The 25721-nt window shown below is 51.1% G+C and overlaps 1 protein-coding gene across 1 annotated transcript in view; it reads left to right on the top strand.

Moving 5' to 3' along the window:
• The first annotated feature begins 21690 nt into the window (after positions 1 to 21690).
• The window catches only part of usp11 (ubiquitin specific peptidase 11), a 96692-nt gene continuing 92661 nt past the window's right edge, over positions 21691 to 25721 (top strand). Inside the window, exon 1 of the mRNA XM_010865812.4 lies at positions 21691 to 21925. Coding sequence (XP_010864114.1) covers positions 21816 to 21925 — 110 coding nt within the window. The 5' untranslated portion in view covers positions 21691 to 21815. The remainder of the gene's footprint in view (positions 21926 to 25721) is intronic.

The raw sequence follows: 25721 nt of genomic DNA, 5'->3' as shown, positions 1-25721 counted from the left end.
CATCACGGAATAATTGCCCATCTATAAATAGTTTGTCCACTATGATATACAGTTATGTTCAAAGGTTTGCATACCCTTGGAGAATTGGTAATATATGTACCATTTGTAAAGAAAACATGAGTGAGCAGCCAAATCACATCTTTTATGGGATTCACATACAACAAAACATGGCAACAAAGAAAAAAACAGAGCTGACCCCTGTTCAAAAGTCTGCATAACTTTAGTTCTTAATACTGTGTATATTGCCCCCTTTAGTGTCAATGATAGTGTGCAGTCTTTTGTAATAGTTGTCTATGAGGCCCTGAATTCTTGCAGGTGGTATAGCTGCCCATTTGTCTTGGCAAAATGCCTCCAGGTCATGCAAAGTATTTGGTCGTCTTGCATGAATCGCACGTTTGAGATCTTCCCAGAGTGGCTTGATGATATTAAGGTCAACAGACTGTGAAGGCCACTCCAGAACCTTCACCTTTTTCTGCTGTAACCACTAGAGGGCCTTGTGCTTAGGATCATTGTTGTGCTGGAAAGTCCAAGAGCGTCCCATGTGCAGCTTTCGTGCAGAGGAATGCAAATTGTCTGCCAGTATTTTCTGATAACATGCTTCATTCATCTTGCCATCAATTTTGACTAGATTCCCCGTGCCTTTAGGGCTCACCCACCCCAAAACATCAGTGAGTGTGATGGTATTTTTATCCATCAGAACTCTTTAAGAAGGAAGTACAGAGACAAAATTCTCTTGGCACAAATTAACAGTTTATTAATATTTGCAAATACGAGAGACGCGTCGAACGCTTACATATATAATCATCAGAGGAGTCTCTAACTCCATACAAGTCAGTCAACCGTATTTATTACAGGTAAAAGGGGTGTGGTAAGTTGTTGCCCATTTGTCTTGTCACATAAACCTTGATATCAATCCTTAAACAGTTCACTCATTAGGATGTAGACTGCAACAAAACAGTACTCTTTTACAACATGACCCAGTCAATATTATTACCCTTAATGATTAGAGAACGGAACAAATCTGAAATGTCTGGATCCTCATTTAAATTCTTCTAGATCATTACCTTCGTATTAACTCCAAGATCACACATTGTCATCATACAGAATCATAACAATGTACAGCAAAACATTTTATGTTAAAATCATAGGTCAAAGGAAATTATTTCAGGTGACATATTGACAGTATAGTCTCCGGCCGTGCACGGATAACCAGCTAAGATATGATTAGAGACACCAGGGTAAGGAACTGAGGACGAGCTCCCAAATTGTGATGGTAATTTTATCGATCAGAACTCTTTAAGAAGGAAGTACAGAGATGAAATACTCTTGGCACAAATTAACAGTTTATTAATATTTGCAAATATGAGAGAAGCATCAAACGCTTACATACATAATCATCCGAGGAGTCTCTAACTCCATACAAGTTAGTCAACCGTATTTATTACAGGTAGAAGGGGTATGGTAAGTTGTTGCCCATCTGTCTTGTCACATAAGAGTTTACCCAAAGGGCGGGCTGTCTCCCCACCTTATCATTCTCAACTCCTGAGGAAACACAATGTCCGGATAGTCAACAGAGACACTAAAGGGTTATAAAGATTTACGAGTACCCCTCTAATCCACCCGTGCTGGTCAAGGATGTCTCCTATTCAAACAACAGACCCCTCTCTGCATCTTTAACTAGTAACTCATTCATACATGAATAGGACGACAAAGAATACATCCTTCTTCTAGGCAGGAGGACATGGCCCAAATACCTAATAATCCTCTGATATTATACAGACGTGTGTCACAGTCAAAGTAAAGATTTACGTACCAGCCAAATGGATAGACAGACATTTCTCAAATGTACCTTAGTTCAAAATTTCCATAACATGAGCCACCACCATGCTTCACAGTGGAGATGGTAATCTGTTCACTGTAGACCTTTTTGACCCCTCTCCAAACATAGCGCTCATGGTTGTGACCGTAGAGCTCTATTTTGGACACTCCAAATTACAGTGTGCCAGAAGCTGTGAGGCGTGTCAGGGTGTTGTCAGGCATATTGTAACAAGGCTTTTTTGCAGCATTGGCACAGTAAAGCTATTGTTAGACATCAGCTGTTTTGTGTAGCTGTTTTGTGTATCCGGTCGTCAAGGGAGAGAGTAATTAAATTATTGATTAAAGCATTTGATAGTCAAGTAATTCATGAGGTTACAGGCTCGTTACTCGGTCTTACAACATTCAATCTCATCTCACTCAATCTCAAAGAAACGTCCGGTCGTACCTCTACTTTATAGACATGGCAACCAGAATACACATCCCAGTACTGTAAGCCCATTGGCTAATTACTGTCGTGCTTTGAATGAACGTGACTTCCTGTGTACAGATAAACAGATGGTCTGTTGTAAACTACACATAACATACACTTCAACAGCTTCTTTCAGATAACTCGACCATGCAGCCCCATTTCGTATTTTGCTCTTTGAAACAACCACACTGTCTTTTTCCAGAGCAGCCTGTATTTCGCCTAATGTTTCCTGTGGGTTTTTCTTTGTATCCCGAACAATACTTCTAGCAGTTTTGGCCGAAATCTTGGTCTACCTGACCGTGGCTTAGTATAAAGAGATCCCCAAACTTTCCACCTCTTAATAAGTGATTGAACAGTACTGACTGGCATTTGCAAGGCTTTGGATATCTTTTTATGTCCTTTTCCATCTTTATAAAGTTCATTACCTTATTACGCCGGTCTTTTGACAGTTCTTTTCTAAACCCCATGGCTCAGTATCTAGTATGCTCAGTGCATCCAGGTGAGAGCTAACAAACTCATTGACTATTTATACACAGACACTAATTGCAATTTAAAAAGCCACAGGTGTGGGAAATTCACCTTTAATTGCCATTTTCACCTGTGTGTGTCACACTGTGTCTGTAACAAGGCCAAACATTCAAGGGTATGTCAACTTTTGATCAGGGCCATTTGGGTGATTTCTGTTATCACTATGATTTATAAAGGAGCCAAGCAACTTTGTGATAATAAATGGCTTTATATGATCAATATCTTTAAATAAAAGACAGTTTTCCATGATCAGTCATATTTTCAAAATCAATGCAAAATTGTCACAATTTCTGCCAGGGTATGCAAACTTATGAGCACAGCGATCAGCCATAACATTATGACCACTGACAGATGAAGTGAATAACACTGATAATCTCATTATCATAGCACCTGTCAGTAGGTGGGATATTTTAGGCAGCAAGTGAACATTCTGTCCTCAAAGTTGATGTGTTAGATGCAGGAAAAATGGGCAAGCGTAAGGATCTGAGTGATTTTGACCAAGGCCAAATTGTGATGGCTAGATGACGGGGTTAAAGCATCTCCAAAACTGCAGCCCTTGTGGGGCGTTCCTGGGCTACAGTGGTCAGTACCTATCAAAAGTGGTCCAAGGAAGGAAAAGCAATGGCCAAGGCTCAGTGATGCACATGGGGAGCGAAGGCTAGCCTGTGTGGTCCAGTCCAACAGACGATCTACTGTAGCTCAGATTGCTGAAAAGGTTAATGCTGTCACTGATAGAAAAATGTCAGAAAACACAGTGCATTGCAGTTTGTTGTGTATGGGGCTGCGTAGCCACAAACCAGTCAGGGTGCCCATGCTGACCCCAGTCTACTGCCTAAAGCGCCTACAATGGGCACGTGAGTATCAGAACTGGACCATGGAGCAATGGAAGAAGGTGGCCTGGTCTGTTGAATCACTATTCCTTTTACATCACATGGATGGCCAGGTGCGTTGCTTACGTGGAGAACACATGGCACCAGGATGTTCTATAGGAAGGAGACAAACCGGCGGAGGCAGTGTGATGGTTTGGGCAATTTTCTGCTGGGAAACCTTGGGTCCATCCATTCATGTACCATAATGCGCCCTGCCACAAAGAAAAAATGGTTCAGGAATGGTTTTGAGGAACACAAAGAGTTCAAGGTGTTGACTTGGCCTCCAAATTCCCCAGATCTCAATCCAATCGAGCATCTATGGGATGTGCTGGACAAACAGGTCTGATCCATGGAGGACTTACCTCAGAACTTACAGGACTTAAATTAACTGCTACTAACGTCTTGGTGCCAGATACCACAACACACCTTCAGAGGTCTTGTAGAGTCCATGCCTCGATGGGTCAGGGCTGTTTTGGCAGCAAAATGGGGACCTACACAATATTAGGCAGGTGGTCATAATGTTATGGCTGATCAGTGTATGCTGTTTTTCCTTTTGCTTGTTTCCTTTTTTAATGTGTCTCCAGTAATGTTATGGGAGAAAATCAAATTCTCTCTCATTTCCCTTGTTTGCAAATCCAACAGAGATTATTTTGGTGATTGATTTTCTGCTTGTAACCTCGTCATGTTCGAATCTATAGTTTTGATAGTGGCCGTGAGTGATTTGTTGTCTTCCTGCAAAGTGAGGATCTCTGCTTGACTGTACTCCAAGCTAGCTTGGAGGCCAGCAACTTCTTCGCGCAAGCTTTTGATTGCTGCATGGACTGCAGCCGGAGCAGAAATGTCCACACCAAGGTTAAGTAAATCATTGGTATTGGTGGATGATTATTTCTTTATTCTTTTAGTAAAATGTTTTGTTTTTCCTATCCAGTGCGGCTGGTTGCTGTTCCAGGTGTACCACATCGATAAAATAAAATGTATCTTTGTGAAGTATTTGTTTCTAAGCAAATATTGTAAAATTTGAATATACAGGGAAAAATAAACAAAAACAGAGCAAGATACTTACCTTTTTTTTAGGTTTTTATTCCGTCTCTGGTAATTTATTGGTATCCACAGCATATGTCCAGATGCAGGGAGGACAGCTGGGGGCGCCAGTGGTTAATGTAGGCACCTCAGATAGATATTTACAACCTTGCACACAAATATCTCACATCTATGCAACAGAGGTTGTTTCAGGGGGGTAAGGACAGTGACTTTTCAGGAAGTGGGTCCACAGGAAGTGCAAGTCTGGGTGTGTTCAAGTAAGGCACTACTTAATAGTCAAGTAAGCCCACAGCTTCTTCAGTTTGAATGCCTTTTTTTTATCTGAGCAACAGTTGAGTCTGGTAAGGGATTTACTTATTGAGTATACAGATATGGTTGCCACCTTCAATCTGGAAAAATAAGGGACAACTTGCCAACAGCCCCAAGCCCGGGGGACACAAATGAAGCGGGGGTCTGGGGGTCCTCCCCAATGAGAGTGTCAGATGCTTCACTTCCTGCTTTCTGATTAATTTTTATGCACCAACTTTTCTTTTATGAATCATTTTCAAAGTCCTCTGCTACTGTGAACATGCATGTAATGGAAATAGAGTAAATAAGAGTAAAGAACAGTTGCATCTATTATATTAAGGATTAAAACATCAGATCATAGACAAGGGCAAAATTAACTATTTGGTATATTTGGAAGAAGAAACAACCCACCCTTGAGGAAGGATGGGGTAATCTAGTTTTGTCTGTTTCTGTTCCCATGCTCTGGAATTGTCTCCCATCCCACATTAGATCCCATCCACCATTGACAATTATAAATCGCATTTAAAGACCCACCATTTTTTCTTTCTTTTCGTCAGGGAGAGTAACAGCCCATTTTCTTCACCTCTGGTCATGGTAAAGAAGAAAGATGGTAGCTTGAGAATGTGTGTGGATTACCGCCCGTTGAATTGAAAGACCAAGAAAGATGCCCATCCCAATATTTGAAGAGTCTCTTATGTGGTGTGAAAATGTGGCATGTTGTTCTATTCGAATGGCGATATGTAGCTGCTTCTTGTATGCTGTTTGGTCTCAATTAATTTAATTGTATGCTCTTTGGCCTGTGTAATGCTCCCGGGACATTTCAACAGCTCATGGAAAGGATTTTAGGTGACCAACACTTCCAGTCATTTGTACTTGCTGTGGTCGTCTACTCATCCTTGTTTGAGCAACACCTGAGCCGGTTGAAACTAGGGCTGTCTCGGTATTAGGAACATGGATTAAATGTGAAGTGGCGCAAGTGCATGCACTTTTCCAGAGTGAAGTTGCATATTTGGTGCACCTGATCTCATCAGAAGGTGTTGCCGTCAACCCAGAGAAGATCTGGTCAGTAGCAGAGTGGCAGCCCCCTAGAAATTACACCAAGCTTAAGGCCTTTTTGTGATTTGCAGGTTATTATGGTTCATGAACTCACCCCGGACCAATTGTCACTAACAACAGGTCCCAAATAAGTCTTTAGTATGTGTTTAAATGTTGCTCCTCTGCTCCCCTCATTTGTCGGTCATTGTTATATGTCTCCGTTTGCGCTCCTGTATGTGGTGAGTGTTTCATTTTGGTTTGTACCCTTTTGTTTCTTTTAGTGTTTTCAAGTGCTTGTGCTATTTTGATTAAATTTCACAAACATTGACTGCCACTCTGCCTGCGCCTGGTTCCTTCCTCTCTACCACTACACCAACCCTGACACTTAGCTTAAAAAAGGGACCAGGGCCAATGCTTGGTTGGGTGGGTTTTTTTAAGTTATGGAACCCTTTGTGAATCGACATTTCTGAGTCTTAAGCAGAAGTTATTTTCCACTCCAGTACTGGTCTATGTGATTTTTCTAAATCCTTTGTTTTAGAGATTGATGCTAGTCATCAGGGCCTAGGGGCTGTATTGTCTCAAGATGGAGAAAGGGAAGGAGGACAATTTCCTATGCAAGTCGTGGTTTCTGTTTGTCTTAAAAGAACATGGAAAATTAGAGCGCAATAAAGTTGGAGCTCTTGGCACTGAAGTGGACTGCAGCGCACAACTTCACAAATCACAACCTGCTCAGCCACCTGAGGACTGTAAAGCTTGGAGCAATTGAGCTGAGGTGGGCATCTGAGCTAGCACAGTTTGACTTTTATATCCAGTATCGACCAGGGAGACAAAATGGGAATGTCTCTACGCAGTACATGCAGACCAGGGAACATGAGAAAACATCCAGTTCATCTCCGACCCTGTTGGTGGGAGAGGTAACAGATGCACTCTTATTCCCGGGTGGGGGTTGCTGTTCAGCCATGGTAAATGAAGTAGGCTGCTCATTCAGTTTTTTGGAAACACTTTACAATAAGGGTACATTAATTGACATTAGTTAATGATTTGGTAAATATTAACAAACATTAATTATATGTCTTAATAAACATGTATTCGTCTTTGTTAATATTAACTAAGGCGGTTATGCTGTTATACATGTAAGTATTAATGTTATTAATGTATTAGTTAATGTATTAACTGTCATGGTGCGGTGAGCAGCAGCGCCACCGTGCCATATTTCCACAAGTTCCCATATTCTCATGAACACATCCCGGACTGTCACATGTTTCCCATCTTCCACACCAGGTCCCAATCTAGCTCGTTTGTATGTGTATATATGTTTCCCCTCTGCTCCCCACATTGTGGATCATTGTTGCTGTTGCTGTGTGTGCATTTAATCGGTGAGTGTTATTGAATGTACTGTTTGAATGTTAATTGTTAAGACGCATGTTGTGCACTTTTATTTCATTCAGTCATTAGTATTGTTTTTCCGTTCGTGTTTGGTTTGTTTGTTGTTTTAATAAATCCCACAAACGAGAGTACTGCCTGCGCCTGGTTCCCTCCAACACTACACCTTGACAAGTTGTTACAGAATGATCCACCGCAACTGGAGCCAGCAGGCATCCCCTCCAGAGAGGGTGTATACGAGGAGGAGTGGCCTGCACCGCCTGAGGCCGAGGAGGAGTGGCCTGCACCGCCTGAGGCCGAGGAGGAGTGGCCTGCACCGCCTGAGGCCGAGGAGGAGTGGCCTGCACCGCCTGAGGCCGAGGAGGAGTGGCCTGCACCGCCTGAGGCCGAGGAGGAGTGGCCTGCACCGCCTGAGGCCGAGGAGGAGTGGCCTGCACCGCCTGAGGCCGAGGAGGAGTGGCCTGCACCGCCTGAGGCCGAGGAGGAGTGGCCTGCACCGCCTGAGGCCGAGGAGGAGTGGCCTGCACCGCCTGAGGCCGAGGAGGAGTGGCCTGCACCGCCTGAGGCCGAGGAGGAGTGGCCTGCACCGCCTGAGGCCGAGGAGGAGTGGCCTGCACCGCCTGAGCTTGCCGGGGTTTGGCTGCCACCGCCCTCTCCTGTCCCGGCCGCCCCGGCGCCTCCTTCGGCTCTTCCGGCTACCGACCCTCCTTCGGCTCTTCCGGCTACCGACCCTCCTTCGGCTCTTCCGGCTACCGACCCTCCTTCGGCTCTTCCGGCTACCGACCCTCCTTCGGCTCTTCCGGCTACCGACCCTCCTTCGGCTCTTCCGGCTACCGACCCTCCGTCGGCTCTTCCGGCTACCGACCCTCCGCCGGCTACCGACCCTCCGTCGGCTCTCCCGGCCTCTGACCCTCCGCCGGCTACCGACCCTCCGTCGGCTCTCCCGGCCACTGACCCTCCGTCGGCTCTCCCGGCCACTGACCCTCCGTCGGCTCTTCCGGCCACCGACCCTCCTTCGGCTCTTCCGGCCACCGACCCTCCTTCGGCTCTTCCGGCCACCGACCCTCCTTCGGCTCTTCCGGCCACCGACCCTCCTTCGGCTCTTCCGGCCACCGACCCTCCTTCGGCTCTTCCGGCCACCGACCCTCCTTCGGCTCTTCCGGCCACCGACCCTCCTTCGGCTCTTCCGGCCACCGACCCTCCTTCGGCTCTTCCGGCTACCGACCCTCCTTCGGCTCTTCCGGCTACCGACCCTCCTTCGGCTCTTCCGGCTACCGACCCTCCTTCGGCTCTTCCGGCTACCGACCCTCCTTCGGCTCTTCCGGCTACCGACCCTCCGTCGGCTCTTCCGGCTACCGACCCTCCGCCGGCTACCGACCCTCCGTCGGCTCTCCCGGCCTCTGACCCTCCGCCGGCTACCGACCCTCCGTCGGCTCTCCCGGCCACTGACCCTCCGTCGGCTCTCCCGGCCTCCGACCCTCCTTCGGCTCTCCCGGCCACCGACCCTCCTTCGGCTCTTCCGGCTACCGACCCTCCGTCGGCTCTTCCGTCTACCGACCCTCCGCCGGCTACCGACCCTCCGTCGGCTCTCCCGGCCTCTGACCCTCCGCCGGCTACCGACCCTCCGTCGGCTCTCCCGGCCACTGACCCTCCGTCGGCTCTCCCGGCCTCCGACCCTCCTTCGGCTCTACCGGCCACCGACCCTCCTTCGGCTCTTCCGGCCACCGACCCTCCTTCGGCTCTTCCGGCCACCGACCCTCCTTCGGCTCTTCCGGCCACCGACCCTCCTTCGGCTCTTCCGGCCACCGACCCTCCTTCGGCTCTTCCGGCCACCGACCCTCCTTCGGCTCTTCCGGCCACCGACCCTCCTTCGGCTCTTCCGGCCACCGACCCTCCTTCGGCTCTTCCGGCCACCGACCCTCCTTCGGCTCTTCCGGCCACCGACCCTCCTTCGGCTCTTCCGGCCACCGACCCTCCTTCGGCTCTTCCGGCCACCGACCCTCCTTCGGCTCTTCCGGCCACCGACCCTCCTTCGGCTCTTCCGGCCACCGACCCTCCTTCGGCTCTTCCGGCCACCGACCCTCCTTCGGCTCTTCCGGCTACCGACCCTCCTTCGGCTCTTCCGGCCACCGACCCTCCTTCGGCTCTTCCGGCTACCGACCCTCCTTCGGCTCTTCCGGCTACCGACCCTCCGTCGGCTCTTCCGGCTACCGACCCTCCGCCGGCTACCGACCCTCCGTCGGCTCTCCCGGCCTCTGACCCTCCGCCGGCTACCGACCCTCCGTCGGCTCTCCCGGCCACTGACCCTCCGGCGGCTCTCCCGGCCTCCGACCCTCCTTCGGCTCTCCCGGCCACCGACCCTCCTTCGGCTCTTCCGGCCACCGACCCTCCTTCGGCTCTTCCGGCCACCGACCCTCCTTCGGCTCTTCCGGCCACCGACCCTCCTTCGGCTCTTCCGGCCACCGACCCTCCGTCGGCTCTTCCGGCTACCGACCCTCCGCCGGCTACCGACCCTCCGTCGGCTCTTCCGGCCACCGACCCTCCTTCGGCTCTTCCGGCCACCGACCCTCCTTCGGCTCTTCCGGCCACCGACCCTCCTTCGGCTCTTCCGGCCACCGACCCTCCTTCGGCTCTTCCGGCCACCGACCCTCCTTCGGCTCTTCCGGCCACCGACCCTCCTTCGGCTCTTCCGGCCACCGACCCTCCTTCGGCTCTTCCGGCCACCGACCCTCCTTCGGCTCTTCCGGCCACCGACCCTCCTTCGGCTCTTCCGGCCACCGACCCTCCTTCGGCTCTTCCGGCTACCGACCCTCCTTCGGCTCTTCCGGCTACCGACCCTCCTTCGGCTCTTCCGGCTACCGACCCTCCGTCGGCTCTTCCGGCTACCGACCCTCCGCCGGCTACCGACCCTCCGTCGGCTCTCCCGGCCTCTGACCCTCCGCCGGCTACCGACCCTCCGTCGGCTCTCCCGGCCACTGTCCCTCCGTCGGCTCTCCCGGCCTCCGACCCTCCTTCGGCTCTCCCGGCCACCGACCCTCCTTCGGCTCTTCCGGCTACCGACCCTCCGTCGGCTCTTCCGGCTACCGACCCTCCGCCGGCTACCGACCCTCCGTCGGCTCTCCCGGCCTCTGACCCTCCGCCGGCTACCGACCCTCCGTCGGCTCTCCCGGCCACTGACCCTCCGTCGGCTCTCCCGGCCTCCGACCCTCCTTCGGCTCTCCCGGCCACCGACCCTCCTTCGGCTCTTCCGGCCACCGACTCTCCTTCGGCTCTTCCGGCCACCGACCCTCCTTCGGCTCTTCCGGCCACCGACCCTCCTTCGGCTCTTCCGGCCACCGACCCTCCTTCGGCTCTTCCGGCCACCGACCCTCCTTCGGCTCTTCCGGCCACCGACCCTCCTTCGGCTCTTCCGGCCACCGACCCTCCTTCGGCTCTTCCGGCCACCGACCCTCCTTCGGCTCTTCCGGCCACCGACCCTCCTTCGGCTCTTCCGGCTACCGACCCTCCTTCGGCTCTTCCGGCCACCGACCCTCCTTCGGCTCTTCCGGCCACCGACCCTCCTTCGGCTCTTCCGGCTACCGACCCTCCGTCGGCTCTTCCGGCTACCGACCCTCCGCCGGCTACCGACCCTCCGTCGGCTCTCCCGGCCTCTGACCCTCCGCCGGCTACCGACCCTCCGTCGGCTCTCCCGGCCACTGACCCTCCGTCGGCTCTCCCGGCCACCGACCCTCCTTCGGCTCTCCCGGCCACCGACCCTCCTTCGGCTCTTCCGGCTACCGACCCTCCGTCGGCTCTTCCGGCTACCGACCCTCCGCCGGCTACCGACCCTCCGTCGGCTCTCCCGGCCTCTGACCCTCCGCCGGCTACCGACCCTCCGTCGGCTCTCCCGGCCACTGACCCTCCGTCGGCTCTCCCGGCCTCCGACCCTCCTTCGGCTCTCCCGGCCACCGACCCTCCTTCGGCTCTTCCGGCCACCGACTCTCCTTCGGCTCTTCCGGCCACCGACCCTCCTTCGGCTCTTCCGGCCACCGACCCTCCTTCGGCTCTTCCGGCCACCGACCCTCCTTCGGCTCTTCCGGCAACCGACCCTCCTTCGGCTCTTCCGGCCACCGACCCTCCTTCGGCTCTTCCGGCCACCGACCCTCCTTCGGCTCTTCCGGCCACCGACCCTCCTTCGGCTCTTCCGGCCACCGACCCTCCTTCGGCTCTTCCGGCTACCGACCCTCCTTCGGCTCTTCCGGCTACCGACCCTCCTTCGGCTCTTCCGGCTACCGACCCTCCTTCGGCTCTTCCGGCTACCGACCCTCCGTCGGCTCTTCCGGCTACCGACCCTCCGCCGGCTACCGACCCTCCGTCGGCTCTCCCGGCCTCTGACCCTCCGCCGGCTACCGACCCTCCGTCGGCTCTCCCGGCCACTGACCCTCCGTCGGCTCTCCCGGCCTCCGACCCTCCTTCGGCTCTCCCGGCCACCGACCCTCCTTCGGCTCTTCCGGCTACCGACCCTCCGTCGGCTCTTCCGGCTACCGACCCTCCGCCGGCTACCGACCCTCCGTCGGCTCTCCCGGCCTCTGACCCTCCGCCGGCTACCGACCCTCCGTCGGCTCTCCCGGCCACTGACCCTCCGTCGGCTCTCCCGGCCTCCGACCCTCCTTCGGCTCTCCCGGCCACCGACCCTCCTTCGGCTCTTCCGGCCACCGACCCTCCTTCGGCTCTTCCGGCCACCGACCCTCCTTCGGCTCTTCCGGCCACCGACCCTCCTTCGGCTCTTCCGGCCACCGACCCTCCTTCGGCTCTTCCGGCTACCGACCCTCCGTCGGCTCTTCCGGCTACCGACCCTCCGCCGGCTACCGACCCTCCGTCGGCTCTCCCGGCCTCTGACCCTCCGCCGGCTACCGACCCTCCGTCGGCTCTCCCGGCCACTGACCCTCCGTCGGCTCTCCCGGCCTCCGACCCTCCTTCGGCTCTCCCGGCCACCGACCCTCCTTCGGCTCTTCCGGCCACCGACCCTCCTTCGGCTCTTCCGGCCACCGACCCTCCTTCGGCTCTTCCGGCCACCGACCCTCCTTCGGCTCTTCCGGCCACCGACCCTCCTTCGGCTCTTCCGGCCACCGACCCTCCTTCGGCTCTTCCGGCTACCGACCCTCCGTCGGCTCTCCCGGCCACTGACCCTCCGTCGGCTCTCCCGGCCTCCGACCCTCCTTCGGCTCTCCCGGCCACCGACCCTCCTTCGGCTCTTCCGGCCACCGACCCTCCTTCGGCTCTTCCGGCCACCGACCCTCCTTCGGCTCTTCCGGCCACCGACCCTCCTTCGGCTCTTCCGGCCACCGACCCTCCTTCGGCTCTTCCGGCCACCGACCCTCCTTCGGCTCTTCCGGCCACCGACCCTCCTTCGGCTCTTCCGGCCACCGACCCTCCTTCGGCTCTTCCGGCCACCGACCCTCCTTCGGCTCTTCCGGCCACCGACCCTCCTTCGGCTCTTCCGGCCACCGACCCTCCTTCGGCTCTTCCGGCCACCGACCCTCCTTCGGCTCTTCCGGCCACCGACCCTCCTTCGGCTCTTCCGGCCACCGACCCTCCTTCGGCTCTTCCGGCCACCGACCCTCCTTCGGCTCTTCCGGCTACCGACCCTCCTTCGGCTCTTCCGGCTACCGACCCTCCTTCGGCTCTTCCGGCAACCGACCCTCCTTCGGCTCTTCCGGCTACCGACCCTCCGTCGGCTCTTCCGGCTACCGACCCTCCGCCGGCTACCGACCCTCCGTCGGCTCTCCCGGCCTCTGACCCTCCGCCGGCTACCGACCCTCCGTCGGCTCTCCCGGCCACTGACCCTCCGTCGGCTCTCCCGGCCTCCGACCCTCCTTCGGCTCTCCCGGCCACCGACCCTCCTTCGGCTCTTCCGGCCACCGACCCTCCTTCGGCTCTTCCGGCCACCGACCCTCCTTCGGCTCTTCCGGCCACCGACCCTCCTTCGGCTCTTCCGGCCACCGACCCTCCGTCGGCTCTTCCGGCTACCGACCCTCCGCCGGCTACCGACCCTCCGTCGGCTCTTCCGGCCACCGACCCTCCTTCGGCTCTTCCGGCCACCGACCCTCCTTCGGCTCTTCCGGCCACCGACCCTCCGTCGGCTCTTCCGGCCACCGACCCTCCTTCGGCTCTTCCGGCCACCGACCCTCCTTCGGCTCTTCCGGCCACCGACCCTCCTTCGGCTCTTCCGGCCACCGACCCTCCTTCGGCTCTTCCGGCCACCGACCCTCCTTCGGCTCTTCCGGCCACCGACCCTCCTTCGGCTCTTCCGGCTACCGACCCTCCTTCGGCTCTTCCGGCTACCGACCCTCCTTCGGCTCTTCCGGCTACCGACCCTCCTTCGGCTCTTCCGGCTACCGACCCTCCGTCGGCTCTTCCGGCTACCGACCCTCCGCCGGCTACCGACCCTCCGTCGGCTCTCCCGGCCTCTGACCCTCCGCCGGCTACCGACCCTCCGTCGGCTCTCCCGGCCACTGACCCTCCGTCGGCTCTCCCGGCCTCCGACCCTCCTTCGGCTCTCCCGGCCACCGACCCTCCTTCGGCTCTTCCGGCTACCGACCCTCCGTCGGCTCTTCCGGCTACCGACCCTCCGCCGGCTACCGACCCTCCGTCGGCTCTCCCGGCCTCTGACCCTCCGCCGGCTACCGACCCTCCGTCGGCTCTCCCGGCCACTGACCCTCCGTCGGCTCTCCCGGCCTCTGACCCTCCGCCGGCTACCGACCCTCCGTCGGCTCTCCCGGCCACTGACCCTCCGTCGGCTCTCCCGGCCTCCGACCCTCCTTCGGCTCTCCCGGCCACCGACCCTCCTTCGGCTCTTCCGGCCACCGACCCTCCTTCGGCTCTTCCGGCCACCGACCCTCCTTCGGCTCTTCCGGCCACCGACCCTCCTTCGGCTCTTCCGGCCACCGACCCTCCTTCGGCTCTTCCGGCCACCGACCCTCCTTCGGCTCTTCCGGCCACCGACCCTCCTTCGGCTCTTCCGGCCACCGACCCTCCTTCGGCTCTTCCGGCTACCGACCCTCCTTCGGCTCTTCCGGCTACCGACCCTCCTTCGGCTCTTCCGGCTACCGACCCTCCTTCGGCTCTTCCGGCTACCGACCCTCCGTCGGCTCTTCCGGCTACCGACCCTCCGCCGGCTACCGACCCTCCGTCGGCTCTCCCGGCCTCTGACCCTCCGCCGGCTACCGACCCTCCGTCGGCTCTCCCGGCCACTGACCCTCCGTCGGCTCTCCCGGCCACCGACCCTCCTTCGGCTCTCCCGGCCACCGACCCTCCTTCGGCTCTTCCGGCCACCGACCCTCCTTCGGCTCTTCCGGCCACCGACCCTCCTTCGGCTCTTCCGGCCACCGACCCTCCTTCGGCTCTTCCGGCCACCGACCCTCCTTCGGCTCTTCCGGCCACCGACCCTCCTTCGGCTCTTCCGGCCACCGACCCTCCTTCGGCTCTTCCGGCCACCGACCCTCCTTCGGCTCTTCCGGCCACCGACCCTCCTTCGGCTCTTCCGGCCACCGACCCTCCTTCGGCTCTTCCGGCTACCGACCCTCCTTCGGCTCTTCCGGCTACCGACCCTCCTTCGGCTCTTCCGGCTACCGACCCTCCTTCGGCTCTTCCGGCTACCGACCCTCCTTCGGCTCTTCCGGCTACCGACCCTCCGTCGGCTCTTCCGGCTACCGACCCTCCGCCGGCTACCGACCCTCCGTCGGCTCTCCCGGCCTCTGACCCTCCGCCGGCTACCGACCCTCCGTCGGCTCTCCCGGCCACTGACCCTCCGTCGGCTCTTCCGGCTACCGACCCTCCTTCGGCTCTTCCGGCTACCGACCCTCCTTCGGCTCTTCCGGCTACCGACCCTCCGTCGGCTCTTCCGGCTACCGACCCTCCGCCGGCTACCGACCCTCCGTCGGCTCTCCCGGCCTCTGACCCTCCGCCGGCTACCGACCCTCCGTCGGCTCTCCCGGCCACTGACCCTCCGTCGGCTCTCCCGGCCTCCGACCCTCCTTCGGCTCTCCCGGCCACCGACCCTCCTTCGGCTCTTCCGGCCACCGACCCTCCTTCGGCTCTTCCGGCCACCGACCCTCCTTCGGCTCTTCCGGCCACCGACCCTCCTTCGGCTCTTCCGGCCACCGACCCTCCTTCGGCTCTTCCGGCCACCGACCCTCCTTCGGCTCTTCCGGCCACCGACCCTCCTTCGGCTCTTCCGGCCACCGACCCTCCGTCGGCTCTTCCGGCCACCGACCCTCCTTCGGCTCTTCCGGCCACCGACCCTCCTTCGGCTCTTCCGGCCACCGACCCTCCTTCGGCTCTTCCGGCCACCGACCCTCCTTCGGCTCTTCCGGCCACCGACCCTCCGTCGGCTCTTCCGGCCACCGACCCTCCGTCGGCTCTCCCGGCTACCGACCCTCCGCCGGCCACCGACCCTCCGTCGGCTCTCCCGGCCTCCGACCCTCCGCCGGCCACCGACCCTCCGTCGGCTCTCCCGGCCTCCGACCCTCCGCCGGCCACCGACCCTCCGTCGGCACTCCCGGCTCCTGACCCTCCGCCGGCTCCTGATCTTCGGCCGGTTCTGCCTCCCCGGCCTGTCCCGACGGCTCCGCCACCCTGGTTGGTCTCGGCTGTTCCGCCCCCTCGGCGGGTTTGTGCCGATGGGGGTACTGTGCTGCCCCGCCCCCCCTCCCTTGGGCTGGGGTTCGTCTTGGCCCGTCCGGTGGCCGGGCCTTTGGGGGGGGGTACTGTCATGGTGCGGTGAGCAGCAGCGCCACCGTGCCATATTTCCACAAGTTCCCATATTCTCATGAACACATCCCGGACTGTCACATGTTTCCCATCTTCCACACCAGGTCCCAATCTAGCTCGTTTGTATGTGTATATATGTTTCCCCTCTGCTCCCCACATTGTGGATCATTGTTGCTGTTGCTGTCATTGTTGCTGTGTGCATTTAATCGGTGAGTGTTATTGAATGTACTGTTTGAATGTTAATTGTTAAGACGCATGTTGTGCACTTTTATTTCATTCAGTCATTAGTATTGTTTTTCCGTTCGTGTTTGGTTTGTTTGTTGTTTTAATAAATCCCACAAACGAGAGTACTGCCTGCGCCTGGTTCCCTCCAACACTACACCTTGACAAGTTGTTACAGAATGATCCACAATGTGGGGAGCAGAGGGGAAACATATATACACATACAAACGAGCTAGATTGGGTAGTACAAATTACACCTAAACACAACTAAAGTTATACACTTCAGTCACACAAACTAATATGTTATGAAATACATACAGAGGGACCTGTTGGCAAAAATACCTAATTAAAGTTGTACAATTTTCTCTCACTCTTCTTCTGTGTGTGTCTGTGTTGTGACAGAGAGGGAATTAGATAAGAGATACTAAAAAAGAAAGGGAGAGAGTCAGGAGAAGACCAACAGAGCTACTAAACTTTTTTGAAAAGGATTATTTGATTACATTTGTTTTCATAATCTCTTATGTAAAAACTGAGATTATATTGTGCATTAACTATGTAAAGTGACAATACAGATGCAAAAAGGAGATCCACAGCATTGTGCAGATACTATAATGTTCACCATAATTATTGTCAGTGCCACTTATATACAGTTTGGAACAAAAACTATTCAACCAGGCCACACCCCTCTGAGGTGTTAATACATTGGTCTGTACTGGAAACCCTGTATGATCACAATGTGTGACATTTCTCTATTCTGGTTAACAGGGGGAATAACAAGTTGCAAGATTGATCTCTCTTCAATGGCAGTGAAGGCTTGAACCAGGCAGAAGGCAAAGCACTGTGTTTGGTTGAAGAACACACTGACTACAGGCCATTGCATCATGGTCCTTCTCTCCATTTCTTGGCTCACTGAAATTGCATGGAATAAGAAAGACAGATACAGACACAGAAGTTATGATCGGGTAGTGCAAATGTGAAATCTTGGTATATTAATCTTCACAACACGCATTACCTTTTGGTAACTACCTTTTTCACCACATGTTAACAATGTACAGTAGTTAGCCATCATTGCCTCAAGCCAGTTAGCCTTGCTTAACTCTAATGGTTACTACTTCAAATATATGAAAGGCTGCATACTGTATCAACATTGATGCTTTAGTTAATGTTGTTAATGAAAGTTTAGCTCAGCAATAACTTACCTTTTACAGGGTTGCCTACTTAAGGTACCTGGCTGTAGTGAGATATTAAATTCCATGGGCTTAATCACACGAACACACAGTTGCGCACTTAATCACGTGCATATATTTGAACTCAGTTCAGGGTCCCCTCATCTCTCTATTTCGCCTTCTTGAAATACCTCAATGAACACATCTGGAATAACAGTTGAGTCTTTCTTGAAATTAGTAGCTAGCTAACTAGTTGCTAACTTAGTTTATGGAAAATACCCTGGGTTACTTAATTCATGACTGTTAGCTGTCCTAGTCACATACCTTGGTTTATACCAGGTCAGTTCGACATTGGATTGTGGCTGGATTGCTTAATCCTGGCCGGCTGTGAACTTGAGCAGCTATCCAATCAACACAGAGATGAGCATCGCACACCAATCAGTAATTTAAGATGTAGCCCCATGGAAACACCCGCTGCAAGGATAGACCAGATATTTTCAACTCCTGATAATACAGTTAATATGGCACCGATTAGTTTTTATTATAAAAATGTTTAGGTCTATATATATACATATTTGTTTTAGAATTACCAGGGGTCCTGACCGTGGTGACCTCATACATGGCTACAGCCCTTATTGCTGTTGGTTTCTAATATACCATAATGGTCATGCATAAGGTCCTGCAATGGTTGCATGAGGAGCACGGGCACCAAGGGGTAGAAAGAACCGTCCGGCTTATTAGGGCAAGATGCTATTGACCAGGCATGTACCAGGATGTGGAGGGCTACTGCAAATGTTGCAAGGGTTGTATAGTCTCAAAAGCCCCTGCACTGAAACTTGTCACAGAGTTGGGGAGCCTAATGGTGTCTCGGCCCCTTGAAGTGGTGGCCATGGACTTTACTGTTTTGGAGGCCTCCATCAATGGCTGTGAAAAAGTTTATTATAACTTATATTTTTCCCTAAGTCCACAGTTGTAGTACCATCGAAACCCAGAAGGCGGCAACAGTTTACAAATTACTAGTGCGTGAATGGATTCAGTGGTATGAGTCCCCCACCACATACATTCAGATCAGAGCAAATGTTTTGAGGCTAAAATAGCACCCCAACTGTGTCAAATCTATGGGATCAAACAAAATCATACAACCCCTTACCACCCCCAAGGCATTGGGCAGTTTGAGAGATTTAACTGCACTATTTATGACTTGCTTAGGACGCTCTCACCAAATAAGAAAAGGAGATGGGTGGACCATCTACCAGAGGTGGTATTTGACTATCATCAAGTGGTCAGGGTGATTTAGAGGTTGGGCTGTTAGTGTACCATCGAAACCCTGTCTTTAAAGGAAGACGATCCAAGTGGATGCCACTACATTTCTGTGTTCTCGCTCAACCAGATGGGAGTAAGCCAGTGTACACAGTGGCCCCCTAGATGAGTCTTAGAAAAATACTCACAGGTTGGAACTACGACCTGTGACCTGGAGCAAGCCGGGGAGGGAAGCTGTGTGGATGGCAAAGCAGGTCACAGCTGGACAACCAAGGATTAGTCTAAAGAGTCAGAATAGTCTAAAGAGGAGGACTCATCTTCTGACTATGAGCAGTTAGGAGTCAGTGAGCCACATCCTTCACCCGGACGGCTGCATAGTTCCTGTAAGCAGAGTGCAGGGAGACATTCAAATCTATTTAATCTCCCAAGATCTTCAGTCCTGACACCAGGGATGGAAGAAAGGGTTGAAGCCTAGGTAGTGGCACACACCAACCATCTCTGCCTATTAGTGCTGAAGGAAATAGTGGCTGGTTTGATGACCGGTATGGGAGTAAGAGTGGGGATGGGTCTCGATCAGGGTAACTAGACCCTTGAGGTAACCAGTAAGATGTATTTTTATTTTATTTTGTGTGTGTGGTGGGGCTGAATGTAACTAGTGTGTGTGTTTATACCTGACATTGCAGTACTGGTGGTCATAGACCAATAGCTTATAAGTTCCACTCCGCTTTCAATGTGACAGCGTCCCTGAGCTGGCAGGTGCTTTCCCAGGAATGTTTGTAAGTAAAGCTCTTTACAATGATGGCTTGTAAGCACATAATGCATCTTTTTAATAAGGCATTCACTGTTTTTAATATGTGCTATGTATGTAATACATTATTTGTTTTTAACACACGTTATGTGATTATGCATTGATCTTAGGAACAATTTTGGAATTTCTCAGAGACTGGCATTTATATACTCACCTAAAGGATTATTAGGAACACCATACTAATACTGTGTTTGACCCCCTTTCGCCTTCAGAACTGCCTTAATTCTACGTGGCATTGATTCAACAAGGTGCTGAAAGCATTCTTTAGAAATGTTGGCCCATATTGATAGGATAGCATCTTGCAGTTGATGGAGATTTGTGGGATGCACATCCAGGGCACGAAGCTCCCGTTCCACCACATCCCAAAGATGCTCTATTGGGTTGAGATCTGGTGGCTGTGGGGGCCATTTCAGTACAGTGAACTCATTGTCATGTTCAAGAAACCAATTTGAAATGATTCGAGCTTTGTGACATGGTGCATTATCCTGCTGGAAGTAGCCATCAGAGGATGGGTACATGGTGGCCATAAAGGGATGGACATGGTCATAAACAATGCTCAGGTAGGCCGTGGCATTTAAACGATGCCCAATTGGCACTAAGGGGCCTAAAGTGTGCCAAGAAAACATCCCCCACACCATTACACCACCACTACCAGCCTGCACAGTGGTAAATAAGGCATGATGGATCCATGTTCTCATTCTGTTTACGCCAAATTCTGACTCTACCATCTGAATGTCTCAACAGATATCGAGACTCATCAGAACAGGCAACATTCTTCCAAGCTTCAACTGTCCAATTTTGGTGAGCTCATGCAAATTGTAGCCTCTTTTTCCTATTTGTAGTGGAGATGAGTGGTACCCGATGGGGTCTTCTGCTGCTGTAGCCCATTCGCCTCAAGGTTGTGCGTGTTCTGGCTACACAAATGCTTTGCTGTATACCTCGGTTGTAACGAGTGGTTATTTCAGTCAAAGTTGCTCTTCTATCAGCTTGAATCAGTCGGCCCATTCTCCTCTGACCTCTAGCATCAACAAGGCATTTTTGCCCACACGACTGCCGCATACTGGATGGTTTTCCCTTTTCACACCATTCTTTGTAATCCCTAGAAATGGTTGTGCGTGAAAATCCCAGTAACTGAGCAGATTGTGAAATACTCAGACCGGCCCGTCTGGCACCAACAACCATGCCACGCTCAAAATTGCTTAAATCACCTTTCTTTCCCATTCTGACATTCAGTTTGGAGTTCAGGAGATTGTCTTGACCAGGACCACACCCCTAAATGCATTGAAGCAACTGCCATGTGATTGGTTGCTTAGATAATTGCATTAATGAGAAATTGAACAGGTGTTCCTAATAATCATTTAGGTGAGTGTATGTGTTTATTGTTTCTGGAAGGATTTTGGTTATCTGTTATCATGGGCTGTCGTTGTATTATTATGATGAGCTAAATGTGTTATATCAATTACAGATGTTGTGATGGGTGTTATGTGCCATTTAACAATGAACATCTGATTGTGTTTGTTCTTCTAGTGTTGGCCTATGCCACGGTTTTTGTTTAGAAAAGGAGAGTTTATAGCACCAAGCACTTTATTGCACATTATGGTACAAGCCTGATCTGTTACAGTGGATTGAGTTCGGTCCTTTTGGGTCCTCAGTTATATTATTACTGTTTTGTTTCTTGAATAACCTCTTTTGTATTTTATGAGAACTCTCTCTTTGCCTCTTTACTGTGGGTGAACCTGGAAGTAGGTTACTGGACATTACAATTAAATATACATTTTTCAGAAAATAAAAAATCCAATCAAAAAAACAAGAACAAAAAGTTGTTTGAACAGATGAAATATTGTAATTTTATCAGGGGGGGTTCATAAATAAAAGCGTGAATGCCCACATGCGGGAACGCCCACAATTGCGAGACGCAATTTGACATTATTCGGGCAAAATGCCTTGATTTTAGGTAGACTAGTGATGTTTCAAATCTTATTAACCATCTCTGCTGAATCCGGTTAAAACTCATTCACCAAGCTAACAAGTCCTTTTCCATCGAAGGAAGTTGTCATCAGCAAAACACTTCCTTCTTCCTGTTATCATTATCTTAGGCTCCGTTTTTCTGTCAAAGAATCTATGCGGTGGTTGATTACTTTGTTTCTCTTGCGGAATTCTGATATTTATGATTTACAATGGCTGCTTCTACTTCAGCCGCTGTTACAGAACCCCCTGGATTAGAGACTCAACGCAAAGAAATAGAGTCTCTGCTTCAGGGACATGAACTTCGAGCAGGGGATACTTGGTAAGACTCTTTGCCGCCCTCTTCAACTAGTCAGAAATGACACCCACACGCAACATCATTTGTACCACGAAAACAAATGGCATGAATGAGAGTTAGCATAATCTATATGTAATTTTATTTGGTATATTCAATTAATAAGCATTGGTTGAAGTGTTGTTAATCATCTTGCCGAGGATCTCTGCAAAGCTGTTTGACGAATATGTTTTTTTTCTTTGCTGCGTTAGTATTAGCAAGTTAGCTAAAATGCTAACGGAGAGAGAGCCTGTTGCTGAAAGTCCAGCTTGCCATGCAAGCTCGCGATAGCCGCTGTGGTTTTGTACTGTATTTTGTGTTATTAAACACCAGCTAAAAGCCAGTCGGGGCAGATTAAAACAACGCGTATGCGGTCTAACGCTGAATATAAGCAAGCTAACTAGTTAAGGAACCCGGTATATCGGCTGCCACTGTACCAGCTTGTTAACTGCCAGAACATTGACAACATCTAACGTCAGCTAGCTCGCAACTTGGAATCAGTTTCGTTGGATGTGCAGGTGTTTGTAAACTTAGGTACATAATGTTAGTTAACGTTCTAGCTTATTACCGTTCGATTAGGCTACGTAGTTACCCTAATTAGCTAAAGTGCACGCAATAGCTACGTACTGTAGCTGTTTGCTACTTTCGTTTTACCACCAAAGTTTCGTTTTTATACACCCAGATCAGGTAGTACCTATGGTTGGGTTCGTACATTGATAAAATCTATTTAACTGCGTGCATGAAAGTGCTGTGTTTTAGTAATGGGGTACTGGCGAAACGGGTACCCCAACGCTTCTAAACCTTTGCGACACTGCTGTGCAGAAACATATGGTCGAAGCTTGTTTTAAAGTGGCCAAGTCACGTGATTTAAGCAAAACAAGTGTCGGATACGTCATTTTGTTTCGATTAGGTTTCGATCACTTGATGAATCACCTTTGCCAGTCCCTGAAATAAAAGCCAATGGGTTGTTTGAAGTGATTTGAAGAAATGGAAGGGGCACCAAAAATACCAAGATCCACTGTGTGGGAACATTTTCAAGTTGTTGCATGTAACCTTGTGAAATGCACGATTTGTGAGCAACAACTGGGATACTACAACTTGCGTACAGAACTTTCATAGGCAAATTAAAGTGTAAGCATATAAATGTCCTTTTATACCACCCCGTGTCCAACAAAGTTGGGACGCTGTGTGAATTGCAAATAAAAACAGAATGCAATGATGTGCATACTATTTATCCTTATGTTGTATGTTATCCTTACTATTTTCAATTATATATATCAAATGTTGAAATGTTTAGAATTTTATGCCTGCAACACGTTTCAAAAACATTGAAGGGCATATTTACCTCTGTTGCATCATATCTTCTTTTAACAATACTCCGTAAGCGTTTGGGAACTGATTAGACCAATTGCTGTAGTTTTGAAAGTGGAATGTATTCCCCATTCATGCATGATATAGGATTGTAGCTGCTCAATTGATCAGCATCTTTGTCGTATTTTAGGTTTCATAATGCGCCAAATGTTTTCAATGGTTACTGCAGGCAGGCCAGTTTATCACCCGGAATTTTCTACTATGGCACCATGCTGTTGTAATACGTGCAGAATGGGGTTTGGCATTGTCTTGCTGAAATTATTAAGGCCTTCCCTGAAAAAGACTGCTGGATGGCAGCATATTTTGCTCCCAAACCTGTATATATTGTTCAGCTTTAATGGTGCCTTCACACATGTGCAAGTTGCCCATGCCATGTGCACTAATGCACCAGCATACCTTCACGGATGCTGGCATTTGAACTGACGATCTGTGCGCTGATCACAAGTCAGATGGTCCCTCTCCTCTTTAGCCTGGAGGACGCAGTGCCCATGATTGCCATAAATAATTTCACATTTTTATTTGGCAGATCACAGGACAGTTTTCCACTTCGCCTCAGTACATCTAAAATGAGCTCAGGCCCAAAGAAGCCTGCAGCAGTTCTTTTTTATATATAGTTTCTTCTTTGTATAGTAGAGTTTTAACTAGCATTTGGGGATGCAGCGACAAACTGTGTTCATAGACAAAGGTTTTCGGAAGTATTCCTGAGCCCATGCAGTGATTTACACTACAGAATCGAGTCTGTTTTTAGTGCAGCGCTGCGTTCTTGTTTATAGAGGTTTATCAGGATTCTCTGAATCTTTTAATGATATTATGTACCCTGGATGATGCAATCCCCAAAGTCTTTGCAATTTTACATTGAGAAACCTTATTCTTAAATTGTTGCACTATTTGCCTGTGCCATCTTTCAAAGAGGGGTGAACCCCTCCTCATCCTCACTTCTGACAGACCCATCTTCCCTAGAATGATCCTTTAATGTCCAAGCATATAACTGACCTGTTGCCATTTGACCAAATTAGTGGTGTGATATTCCACCAGGTTTAGTTTTTTAGCATTAGGCCTACACAACATTTCAATTTTTTCATGTCCCAGCTTTTTTTAAACATGTAGCAGGCATAACATTTTAAGTGAGGATGTATTTTCCAAAAAACTATAAAATTTCTCAGTTTTACAATTTGATGTTGTTTTGGTATTATTTATGTTGAATATAGTGTTTAAATGATTTGTACATCATTGCATGCTGTTTTTCTTTACATTTTACACAGCGTCCCAACTTTTTAGGAAACAGGGTTGTTATTTTTTGACTAGCGTGGATTATTGAGATGCACAAGTTGAGATGTTGCACCCGCCATGATGGTTACTTTCTGTCCTAACTTTGAGGTGTGCAATTATTCTCCAGTACAATCAATACGACCAAACGTGAAAAGTTTGGTACAGTGTAAAAAAAAAAAACAGCAGATGCCAACCATAATCCGTCAAATGACATTGAGAAAATTGTAAAATTACAGACATTTACATTACGCCTGAAAGTGAAAAAAACTGTTAATTAACATATTTTTTCCTGTTTTAAAATCAAGTAATACATTAAACAGACTTTAAAATCTTAATTCTTCTATCTCTGCAACATTGCCAAACTCAGACCTTCCCTCTCCTGTCCTGCTGCTGAAACCCTAATACATGCATTCATAACCTCCCATCTTGACTATTGCAACTCCCTACTCACAAGCATCAAATCTACATCCCTCCATTAGCTCCAAATGATTCAAAACTCTGTGTCCAGACTGCTCACTCACACAAAGTCCTGGCTGCATGCGGTTGTGCTCATAAGTTTGCTAATGCTGGCAGAAATTGTGACATTTTTGCATTGATTTTGAAAATATGAATGATCATTTAAAAAAAACTATTTTATTTAAGGATAGTGATCATATGAAACCATTTATTATCACACAGTTGTTTGGCTCCTTTTTAAATAATTATGGTAACAGAAATCACCCAAATGGCCCTGATCAAAAGTATACATACCCTTGAATGTTTGGCCTTGTTACAGACAGATAAGGTGACACACAAGGTGAATTTCCCACCTGTGGCTTTTTAAATTGCAATTAGTGTCTGTGTATAAATAGTCATTGAGTTTCAACTACACACAATTATTATGTAGAACATATTAATTCCTCCTCTCCCTTACTTTCTCCTATCTTTCATCACTCTCTCTTTTCCACTCTGTTTCTCATACCTCACTTATTTTCTGTCCTTTGTCTATTGGTCGCTCTATCCCTGTCTCCCTGGTCTGCAGGGACTCCCTGCCTTCACCTCCCCACTTCATATTGAGACAACAACTACACACAACCATTTGTCATGAGCAACATGCTTGCCCTGATTTGCCATGTTTTTGTCTTAATATACACTTGGAGATGAG

Source organism: Esox lucius, chromosome 12 (genome assembly GCF_011004845.1).
Source record: "Esox lucius isolate fEsoLuc1 chromosome 12, fEsoLuc1.pri, whole genome shotgun sequence".
NCBI classification, from domain to species: Eukaryota; Metazoa; Chordata; class Actinopteri; order Esociformes; family Esocidae; genus Esox; species Esox lucius.
The sequence above is the reverse complement of the archived record's forward strand: the minus strand, read 5'-3'. Positions and strand labels throughout refer to the sequence as shown.